The 12079-nt window shown below is 44.0% G+C and overlaps 1 protein-coding gene across 3 annotated transcripts in view; it reads left to right on the forward strand.

The window, feature by feature from the left end:
* ASXL2 (ASXL transcriptional regulator 2) overlaps positions 1 to 12079 on the forward strand; it is a 400829-nt gene that overhangs the window by 346640 nt on the left and 42110 nt on the right. For all 3 annotated transcript variants that reach the window (XM_086928104.1, XM_086928105.1, XM_086928106.1), the window contains one exon: positions 1520 to 1683. In XM_086928104.1, coding sequence (XP_086784230.1) covers positions 1520 to 1683 — 164 coding nt within the window. The remainder of the gene's footprint in view (positions 1 to 1519; positions 1684 to 12079) is intronic.

A 12079-nucleotide genomic window follows, 5' to 3' on the forward strand; every position in this document is an offset into this window, starting at 1 on the left:
AACATAAAGTAAGGGGTTCAAGCAACGGAAATTGTTTGTTTTCAACACATTTCTTATAGAACAAACAGAGTATACAAGAGACACCATTACACAAAAAATTAGAGCATTTTCAAAAAGTGTATATGGTGTATGAGGTGTCGGCGGCATTTCGATCCCTTAAGGATATGCTGGGATCATCTTCAGGACATTATAATATGCATGCCTGTTTACATATGACTTTAATTGCGGTTAAGGGAGTTCCAGTCTGAACATATTCCATATGAAGCAAGCCGCTTTTGCGGTCTCAAGCTGAGTTCCTGGGCCAATGCGGTTAGGGGAGTTCCAATGTGAACATACTGCAATGTCAACCAAGCTGCTTTTGCGGTCTTGGGTCGAGTTCCGGGCCAATGCTTATGTGGTCTTTAGTCTGTCACAACATGTGTGTTGCCGCTCACAGCAGTGCTCCTGCCTCTCAGCTCTGGTGGCACTCGGTGTACACTCATGGCTGCCTCCAGGGACCGCCTGCCTCCAGCATGCACGGTCTGGGCAGGAAGCCCAATTTTAAGTGGCGGATAGTCAAGCGTTCCTTGAGGAAGGCCACGCCACTAGGCGCCGAGGATTGGGCGCCTTGCTGGACATATTGACATTCGTAGACATTCCTTGGTCAAGAGGTTGTAATTTTTTTAAGAAAGTTGCATGCTTCTAACATGAGGCGATTAGCATTGGCCATGAAATACTGCTGCAAAGACATTGATTTACATGATGTAAAAGATGTGAAAACAGTTGCGCCTTTAGCTTTGAAAATTGTGTGTGTGTTTATGGGTGGTGTCTCCTTTTCCCTTCGTTGCTGCACTCAGATCTATCAACCCGCTTCTATCCCTGGCTGCGTATCTCCAATCTCCAATCACCTATTACCCGCGCTTCACTTCTGTCAACTTTTACCTCATCAGCTCCCTGCTCTGTCCTTATCCTGTTATCCTCGACCAACACTTTTCAAAACAGATGTAGAGAAAGAGTGATCCACTACCAGGAGGTTGTAGACTCGCCTCTGTACATTTCCACAAGAAAAACAAGTCCCGCTACGAGAGAGCAAATACTGTATCGTAAAACATTGTGTCGTTGGCATCAATTTTGCTACTTGCTTTGCAGTTGACATAAATGTCATTAGGTACATGTTCACAATTCAATATGTGGTGAATGATGAACTAATCCATGTTTTGAAGGAGTGTGATCGATGAGGCCTCTGCGTCTCACTCGCAGTCATTTACTGGAATCTAAAGGTGCTTCTTGGATGGATGGTGGGTGCCTGCAATAGAGAGGTTTCCTACTTGTATGTTCACCTCATTTCAATGAAAACACTTGTTTTAAGAACAAGACAAAGGAATGGGTGGATCATGGACCTCCCAAAAAGTAAATTTAAAGCAGATTTGTGCAGAGCAACAAACCAAAAAGGCGTGATAAGCGAAAGTATGAGTAGAAGGAGCTTGTATGCAGCTTTCCGACAGCAGAAGACTAACTTCTCTCGTCTTGTGACTTGCAGGGCAACTGAAGAGGACAAAGTGCTCCTGGATCGACGTGGAAACGCCGGAGTCCATCCTGGTCAACACGAACCTGCGGGCCCTGATCAACAAGCACACCTTCTCTGTGCTGCCTGGAGACTGCCAACAGGAGCTGCTCCTGCTGCTGCCAGAGGTGGACAGGCAGGTCGGTGCCCACTAAAAATACCAGATCATGGCATTTTGTGTTTCGTGACTACGGACCTGACGCAAAAACTTTGCAATCGAAATTGTAGTTTCCAACTACAAATAGTTGGATCTGAAGTCGAAACTCCTCAATTCTAATAAGCAAAATCAGCATTTGGTGACTTCAATTTCAACTTTCTACAGTTGATTATTCACCAGCATGGTTGACTGTTCTGCCGCATATCCTTAGGGCTATGAGTGACGTCATCTGTGTCCTCTTCTGGAGGGGCAGGAGCTGAGGGGGTTATGAATGCGATGGACACCCACCAAGTCATAACGCTCTGTATATTTTCAAATAGTGGGTTTTACCACCCAAGTTGTTGTGTTGGCCATGGGGTGAAATGTGCTGGAGTAAATCTGCAAAGTGGGTGTGAAAAACTCCCCAAACCCTCAGATGGTGTAGGAGAAGGCCTTTCTCAGCACAGATAAATAATATTTCATGCAATTTTGTTTTGTTGCAGTTTTATATAGCGCAAACTCGACCCGAAGGTATCAGAGCACTTTACATGAGCACCAGTTGCATTACAGACGGACACATTCATTTTCAGGCACTGGGAGCTTAGGTGATTTGTCCAGAATCACAGGATGCTTGAGCCTCCGGCCAGACTCGAACCTAGTTCCCCAGCTTCAAAGTCGGCGGCTCTAGTCATTAAGCCACATCCAAAGAAAAAATGGTAACTGTGTGGTGCACTTTTCTGGTGTACTTTCATGTGCTGACCACGAGCACTGCAGCCTATCTGCAGGGATAAGTACACAGGGTGTGATGGCATCTGCAAATTTAGGACTTGTACCCATTTACTGGCATACTCCGACATGAAGGTTTCCCCCATGTGCACAAATCGCCACTGATTGTAGGATGATGCTTAAAATGTGTCGCTGTCCTCCTGTTTGTGAAACTGATCCGGTCACTTCCGAGACAGTTCTGTATACAAGTGGCCTGATGTCACTGGGCATTGAAGCGCCCTCTGCTGATTCAAAGAGGGACTGCACTGAACCCTTCTGTGCTTTCTTCACGTCCTGTTTTCTTCTGTCTCACTTGCTGTCCTCTGCGGTCCCCTTTATCCATCATATTGTGTCCCACACTCTTAAAAAGACTCACATCTGTTTTTTAGTCCCAGTAGGTTTTGTACCTCCCATCTAAGTCAAAAGGTAGCATGCATCTAATAAAACATGTAAACATTGTAAAAAGTATTTTCTCATAAAGCTGCTATGCCTGTATTTGTGAGCCTGCCTGAAATATCTGGCAGCCAAGAGAAGGCACACCAGTGCTTAATTTGTAAATGAAAAACTATAATAATAAGTGCACTCTTGCCCCACTCATTGCCCCTGCCAGCATTAACAATGACCGTACTAACACAGCTACTAACCATCACACTCCTACAAGTGTGACAATTCAGACTATTCCAGGCCCCAAGGCTATATGAATATCTTGTACTGCAGGTATTGGTTGTTTTTAATATATATAGTGAATTTTTTAATAAACAACTGTCCTGCTCCTCTATAGATTACACAAACAGTGCCACCATGTGGCAGACTGTCATAAGTGCTATAGATTACACAAACAGTGCCACCATGTGGCAGACTGTCATAAGTGCTGATGTTGACAAGTAAGTGCTGATGCCCAGCTCCAGAAACCACCAGCTTAAATTAAGCACTTACTGGGATCTTTCTTGGTTCGACGAATGGGCATGCGCTTCACTCACCCGTGTTCTACCTACTCTCAATATTTACTTAGCTCTGCCTGGTATTCAGATGTTGGTTTGTAGGTTGATTTTAGATGCTGATACAGTATGGTATGGTGAGTCAAGACTGCCTAGGACTGAAGTTAAAACAGTAAATCTGCCCAGTTAAATACTAATAGGGTAGTGTATAAAGGCAATATTATGGTCAGGTCAAAGTTTTTAAAACATTATAGAAATAAATGTTTCAAACTAAATGTGAGATAAACATACAAGTAACCTATCAAAACTGTTTCCTACAAAATGTTCTGAACTTAATGTGTTTCAAATTATGTATTTCTAAATTAATCTGGGTGATTAGTTGGAAAAACGCAACGTAGAATAGATTGAAGTGTACTGTGAGTGCAAACAATATACTGTTTTATGACACAAATGTGATTTTTTTTAAGTGTCCCTTAGCACAATACCTAACCTGCACCTGCTCTGTCAGATGGTAAGACCTTAACCTGCCCCTGCCCTTGTCTCCAGTCCTACTCTGTCCCAAAGACTCAGTCTGTGATCCTCACCTACCCCTCATGCAGAACACATCAAATTCGGGCTTGTACGGCATATTGTTTTCATACTGTTTCATTTTTTTCATTCTTGTATTTTATTTAAAGCTTACTTTTCGAATGTATATTTTGCACAATTCAAGTAGGCGGCTACCCCTCGGTTTAGCTTGTTCATTTTTGTGCCTACTTTTAAAACCCTGTCCTTATCTAGTCTCTAGCTTTGTAAATGTTCCTGTATATCCTCTTTGGTCTGTGCTCGCTCTGGGAAGTGTATACAATACATATCCACAGTCTTTAACCTGGGTCATTTGTATGCTTTTTGGCTGCTAGGAACTGTTAGAGAGATGGTTGTTTCTGGGTGCTTGTTCAATACTTGGTCCTAGCCTGGACATTGGGTAGGAATGAGTTTAAAATAGTAAATCTAGCGAGTGAAAGCAAGGTGGTGAAGTCTCACAGCGAATACTGTGACATATTGTGTCTTTGAAGTCAATGGATTCATCGAGGCGCCTCATCCATGTGCACCTTACATCAAACTTGCTTCGCGTTTTGAGCAGAAGTAGGTTAGTTAGAAGTCTCACTCAACTGGGGTGATGACACTGCAAGAGCACTAATGCAGCACATGGCAGTGGTTTGTGGGCTTCTAAAGGTGGTAAGATCTTAAAGTAAATTGATGCCCATTTTCCTGAGATCCATGTGCTGTCCAACCTATTGGTGTCAGCTTGAAATCCCAAAACATCGACTCACTATTTCATCCTTCATGGGTTCACCCAGTAATTCGCAGTCCAGGACACTACATTGACATTATGCTTGGATTCGTTGCAGAGAGTATTTCCATGGAGGAAAGACGAGGGAATAACCTTCCGAGGACATGAGCATCGGGTAATGAGTTTCTGAAGTGATATCAAGGAATGTTGACACCCAGTCGAGAGGAATATCTGGTGTTAGGAGTACCCTACACGATTTCTGGTTTCTGGTTAGTCGGTGTGACTCAGATTGCTGCCCACCAAGCCCTCCCTAAGTAGAATTGTGCCCTTCATTGGGCCTGTTTACTGCTCCAGCAGGCCACCGTGATAACTCTGCCTATTGCGAATCTGCGGCCTGGTGATATTTTTGTGCAAAATTTGGTAAACTACCAACTTAATCCCTACTTTTTAATATTTTGAAGTATATGGTATGCCGTCGACAGACGGCACTGACCATCCAGAAAGGGTGGACGAGGTAAGATTTTGTTTTCGCTTTGCACTTTATATTAAGGATTGAAGCCTTTGTGGTGTTCTTGGAAGCTTCCAAGCTGCTGTCCAACCAACTTCCATCTCTTGTCAGAACTCTAGCATCCCTGCCAGGATTAATCTGTCTCTAGAGTTCCGTCAACATGGCGATGTGTCAATGCCACACTGTACACTTTTTGATCAGCATCTTCGTTATTAGCACTTGGTTTTATCACAACTTACCAAGTTTCAGTTTTTCATCCATGAGCTACTAAAAAACGCCAGTCTCAGTTGAACCCACAACGAGCCTTGATTTTTATGTTACGTTATGTTAAATTAGTTTTATACAGCGCGCAGCTACCCAACAAGGGTTTCCCAGCGCCAAGCCTGAAAGAGGAAAAAGAGTCAAAAAGAAACAGAGATACAAATAAATAGTGAATTATTGGTTAAATAGCCAAGTTTTTAAAAGTTTACGAAAATTCATGTATGAAGTTTCATTGTAAAGTGCAATGGGAAGAGAATTCCACATGGATGGACCAAGGCAAGCAAATGAACGACCTCCCATTCTTGTAAGTTTAATCCTAGGCACCAAGAATTTTCCCTGAGTGGTTGATCGTAGTAAACGAGAAGGTTGGTAAGGGTGGACTACGGTTTGCAGATATTTAGGGGCAGAGCCAACCTTGATTTTGTACATATATCTCAGGGCCTTAAACTTAACACGGTTTTCAACCTTAAGGCAATGAAGATTTCGCATAACACTGGAGGTGGGAGATGTTTTTGAAAGCTGGCAGAGCAGCCTGACAGCAGAGTTTTGTATCACCTGCAGCCTCCGCGTAACATCCTTGTTTGATCCCAAATGAAGGCTGTTTCCGTAGTCCATTCTAGATGTCACAAGCGCCTGGACTACGGTTCTTTGAGTGGAGACCGGGAGCATCCAGATAATTTTTTTCAACCATTTTAAAATGGTGAAACTAGTGGCTGCCACCTTTGCTGCCTGCTGCTTCATAGATAATTTGTCATCGATGATGACTCCCAAATTACGGACATGATCAGTGGGCTGAGGAAGAGCACCCATTTCACACGGCCAGTGGTGGGGACCCCAGAGATTTTTGTTTTTACCCAAAATTAGGACCTCAGTTTTTTCGCCGTTAAGCTTAAGTAGATTTGCTTGCATCCAAGCTGCAATAAACCTCAAACCAGTCTGAAGAACTGAAGGTCCAGACATCCTTTCCGTACAAAGGGAAAAGATGATTTGGGTGTCATCTGCATAAAAGAAAAGGGAAAACCCAGCCTCCTCTGCAACTGTCGCTAAAGGTTTAACATAGAAATTGAACAGAAGAGGACTTAGGATAGAACCTTGGGGTACCCCATAAGAAGAAGAGTTAATTTTAGAACTATTTCAAAAACTGGGGAAAAAGTGCCAAGCTGGTTATCTACCTTATAATACAGGGGGGACCCAAGTAACCCTATGGCATCTGGGTAATAGTACAGAGAACAATGAAAATGATGCCTAATAATCCAAGCAATTAAAGGATAGAGATACAACTAATTATCTCTTCCTATTTGTGTTTACTCACTTATGAAAAATATATGTATTTCTTTAAACCTCTTTAAACAATGGCAACCCAGAAAGATTTTTCAAAATAATATAGTTTTTGTTCTGTTTATTTCACCAACTTCTTCTTCAAAAAGAATTATATGTCGTTTTTTTTTTACTGTTTTTCAAACACGTATATATATATACACACAACTAATATATTGTAATGGGGCAGTTAGAGTGGGAGTAACGGAGTCTGAGGCCTTAATCAGTGATTTCAAAGAAGGCTTTATTTTTATGTAGGCTTTTCTTCTCCTGCGTGTCAGTCTCTCTCTAGCAAAAACTGCAGGATCCGTTTTAGTGTTCTTGAGTGGCTCCAGGGTGAATAAGCCGGTCAGGTCGTGGCCTCGGGGCGGTCCGACGATCCAGAAACTAAATAAACAGAGAGAGAAAAAAAGAATGATGTTACTGGGACGTTCGGTCACGTCTCTCAGTGGGACCAGGAGTGAGGGAAACCAAGTGTGCAGGTGTTTGTACAGTTATTCCGACAGTGCTCTGGTGCTCGTGAGGGGGAAGGGATGTCACAAGACTGTACAGTTATTTACACGATATGCGGGCAGGCTTCTAATCGGCAGACTGGAGACACCGTCCCACCCAACCCGCTACCTTGCCCCGTACCTCTGAGAGCCACGCTCCTCCCGAGGGAGCGTGGCTGGTGGCTCGTGGAGACGTTGGCCTCCTAGCTTGCTGTAATCGCCTGGGCTCGTCTCGTCCACTTCTTCTACGCTGTCCTCAAGGGTCCTCGACTGCACACTCCTTCTTAGCTCACCAACACCTTCTTCCTCCGGGGAAACGCCGTCCATCCTCTTCCGGGTTCGTCCTTCTTTTGGCTCAGCTGATCTGATGACGTCGAAGAGGGGAGGAGTCTCGTCGTTTTGGAAGGCGCTGTTAAAGGCGCCCAGTCCCTTGTCTTCTTCGTATTCCCAACAGTGTTCGCTCTCCTTGGGTTGCCAATCGTCCTGAAGGTTTGGGGAGTCACGCTGTTGAGAGGGGAGAGAAACGTGTGACAAGGGGACCTATGACCACCAGTCACGTTGTAGGTTGTCATGTTCCTCAGAGGAACGACCCGCCCCGTCACATATATATATATACATATAACTATACAATATACACACAAACACAATTATATACATACACACTATATTTATATTATTCACAGACTAACATATATATTTTTTTAACCCTTAAGAGTCTTCGCCCTTTTTTTTTTTCAACAAAAGGATGCTTCCAAACCATATATAACCAAAGACATTCCTTACAAAAAGGTCACCATCAAGTAGTAGGATCATAAGATGTATATTCATTAGCCTCTATTATTTTTATACTCCTTCTAGTTTTCATTTACATTTTCAAAATTTTGTAATGGTGCCTTCAAAAATTTTTTGACGCGTTTCAGCCTTTCTAATTTCCAGGTCTCATCAGGACTAGGGCGTTCAAGGTTCCGCCATCTTCTATTATGTCCCTTGGCTCTTCGAACTGCACGTATATCTTTATATCCAAGCTTCCACAATTCAGTAATGCCAGCGCATACAAACACTATTGATGCCTTTCTTCCTAGTCTCCTCAATTTGTGGCTCAATAGTCATTTGCCGTTTTTCTCTTGTCCGCGTTATTTCGCATCTACCCGGGCCACCATTACGATCCACAACGTATCCGGATATGGTTATCTTAGGCTTGATCAAAAATAATCAAATTTCCTGAAATTTGAATTGGTTATTCCTGATGGTAAATATGGGTAAGATGATGGCTCATAACCTGTGGCCCATGGACTTCTGTGGGTCCATGACTGTTAAGACAATGAAAACAATAGTAACAGATTGATAAAGTACATTTACATAAACAAAATTCACAATTTTAGGTTTAAATCTGTTTATTATTAAATTCACAATTTTAAATGATCTGTAAATGTGTAGGAATTTGACACTGGATGCTATACATTAGGTGGTATCCTTAGCTTGATTTCTTGGAACAGCAAAGGTAATCAATGATGACTAATAAGTGGGCTTAGTTGTCTATGTGCCAACAAATGGAGCAGGCATTAGAAGCCAAAACGACAGTGATCTGCTCGAGTCTAACAGATCTCTTCTCCTTTTACAAATGAAACTATCCCTTAAAAAGCTCTGACTTTCCCATTTTGATTTTCGCATATATTTATTTGTGAATTTAAAAAATATGTAATAATCTGTTTTTTTGTTTAATATATATATATATATATGTTGTTTTTGTATTATTGTGTATTACTTTGAGGTTCTGATTGAAGAAATTGCTGAGGCTGGTATCCCCGGCTATGAATAGTGATTAAGTGGGGGTCAACAGAAGTCAAAAGGTTAAGAACCACTAGGCGAAGGCATTGGGCACACTCACATATACGTTCTGTACCTTCAATGGTGACTTTTAAAAGCCTAAGCTACTGTAATTATTGATTGTATTATTTAGTATAGCGTAGTTTAGGATGTAAGGGCGTCAACTCGCTTTAAAATAAAAACAAGAGAAAATGAATCCTAAAAAGAGCATAGAAGTGCGTAGAACAGTTGGCAAGCATCATTGAAAAGTAGGCAGTAAAGAGAAAAGTAATTTAGAGAACTGGAGCAAGAAGCAAAAAGCACTTGTGTTTGCCATTCTTAAGGATTGGGTGGGACGCTTTGATTTAGTCTTAAGTATCATTAACCCTTCCTTCTTGCTACCTTCCTGTTTTTGGAATATTTGATGAACCTCTTGCAAGGTGAAGAATAGGCGTCCGCAGGGGGGGCAAGGAGGGGCGCTTGCCCCCCTGGAGCGTCCCTCCTTGCCCCCCCTGCCAGGGCTGGCTCTAGGGCGGTGCGATCGGTGTTTACAACTTAATTAGGATTTTAAAAGCAGGGCCGGACTGGGAACCACAACCGGCCCCGGCAAAGTGCTCGGGCGGCCCCCCTCCACCCTCGGGAGGGGGGAGGAGGCTCGTGGGTGGTGCCGCCGAGCTCTTTGCCGGTTTTTGGCCGATTTTGGTACAGGGCCGATTTTGCCGCTATCCTGCAAAAACGGTCCTGTAACAAAAACGGCCCCCAAGAGCCCAAAATCGGCTCCCACCCGTGCGGCGCACCGGGGGATTGCCCGGTGCCCGCTATGGCCAGTCCGGCCCTGTTTAAAAGCACCTGCTGCCCGTTCCTTTCCTCCTGCAATGAACAGGCCTCACAAAAATGTCAAGATAACTCTTGTGATTAATGTTCTTTCTGGCCAGAGATCAGAGTTTTGTGTAGTTGATGTTTTTGACTTATGTGAAGGTAGTACAGAGGGTTAATGTGCCTACTGCAAAGAACGTGTTCCAAGTCGATAACAGATTGCATTTAATGTAAATAGATCAGCAGGTTACAGCTTTTCAAAGAGCCATACTTTTGTTACTTGCAATTTATAACTTAAAGTCCTAATATAGAATAGTGAGGTATTAACTTTCATCATAGAAGTGCATACACTCTGCTAAGTATAGAACATTGATTAATGTTGCAAAAAGGGTTCATTTGGGTAGAAATGGATTCTTATTATTAAAGAAAACTCCCAACTATGCTGTTTCTTTTTCGACTCTAGTTTGTGCTTCTCCACACCAAGCACTCCTAAACTATACTGCCTACCAGTATGGATGACATGTGACTCCTACACTTTTATTTCTTTGGCTTATGTAGCATTTCCTATACACTGATTTACACAAGTATGATTGATTGTCTGTGTGTGTGTGATGCAAAATGCTCTGACATACTTTAATGGTATGAGTAGCGCTATATAACGAATTTAATGCATCTGAGAGAGAGTTGTTATGGAGACTTGGTCACTGTTAAAGGGTGCTAGTGAGAAAATCTGAGGTGGAGGTGGTCATTGGGGGCGCCAACTAACATTGTCGGGTGGGTGTGGGTGCCACCAGCGCTAAAGCCGACCCTGCCCCCTGGGGACGACCATGCCACTATGCATTACACATGGTGCTCCAGCCACTGTACCTATCCAGCTCACACTCTCTGTTCTAGTCTGAAGCTCTTCTGCGTCCCAGGGCTCAGTAGGACAAGACGCGGGCTTCATTTTCCTGCATCGTCCCTGTGGCACTCTCTTCTAGGTGAACTCCTGTGCATATCATCGCACGTCACATCTAGGCAACACCTGGAGACTCTGCTCTTTTCTAGATCCTTCTGAGTACCCTCTGCCCCCCCTCCCCTCCATCTTATAATTTAGTCAGAAGCTCCAGGAGACCTCAGACTTTACAGCGCGCTCTGACACAATAACAAGATTGAGACAAAGTCTTTCCAAATAATTATTGGATTATAGTGATGGACTGCCTAGAACAGTTGCTGTTAAGTAAATTACTAAGCAAAAAGAATAGTCATCTATACTACTATTATAATGGAAGAACTTTGAGGCTTTGAGGCGGGTAAACTCGGGAACCACAGCGCCAATCCACACACCCGATACATCGTTGGAATCCTCAGGGTGTGCAGATGGACATAGGCTATATAAAGTTAAAAAATACGTTATATTTAAAAAATGTACATTATAAAAAAAGTAGTCCCCTCGAAGTAGCGCCGGCCGCAACTTGCGTGCTGACGACAGGAGCACGGGGAGGAGCGGCGTCCAGGAGTGGCGGACATGGAAGGGGGAGGAGCGGTGATGAGCGGCGAGGAGCAGTGGACTGAGGAGCGGCGGCTGAGGTAAGGCAGCGGGAGTCGGGGCAGGCGGGGGACGGGGTGATTTAAGGCTCTGAACTACCACGATCACGCTCATTACTTTTACCTCAAACACAGCTCAGGAAGTTGAACTGCAGAGCGCCAGCGTTTCAGCGTTTCAGCTTCAAGGGTCATTAGGTTGACACGCCGAGCTCCGTCAAGGGTAAACCCCGCTCAAAGTGACCCCACAGGCGAAAGTGATCCGTCAACCTTGGAGCAGTGTTTAAATGTGCCCTCTTTTCGTGGTACTTTTCATGTGGACGGGGAAAGCAAACAGCCCGAAGCGCACTGCTGTGACTATCATATGTCACCTTTTTAAGGCTCCGGGGGACAATGTCGGTGCAGGCGGGGGTCGGGGCAGGCGGGGGACGGGGCGGGCGGGGACGGGGAAAGCAAGCAGCCCGAAGGAAAGCCAGGAAATCTAGTTTGGTTTATCCCCACTCTAAACACATGGAAATGGCATTTTCCAGGAGAAGGCTGGAGTAACACCTGTAATACAGTGAGACGGTTTTACATTATAGTGCACTGCTGTGACTATCATATGTCGCCTTTTTAAGGCTCCGGGGGACAATGTCGGGGCAGGCGGGGGTCGGGGCAGGCGGGGGCCCAAACTGCTGGACTATGTCGGGGCAGGCGGGGGT

Source organism: Lissotriton vulgaris, chromosome 6 (assembly GCF_964263255.1).
Source record: "Lissotriton vulgaris chromosome 6, aLisVul1.2, whole genome shotgun sequence".
NCBI classification, from domain to species: Eukaryota; Metazoa; Chordata; class Amphibia; order Caudata; family Salamandridae; genus Lissotriton; species Lissotriton vulgaris.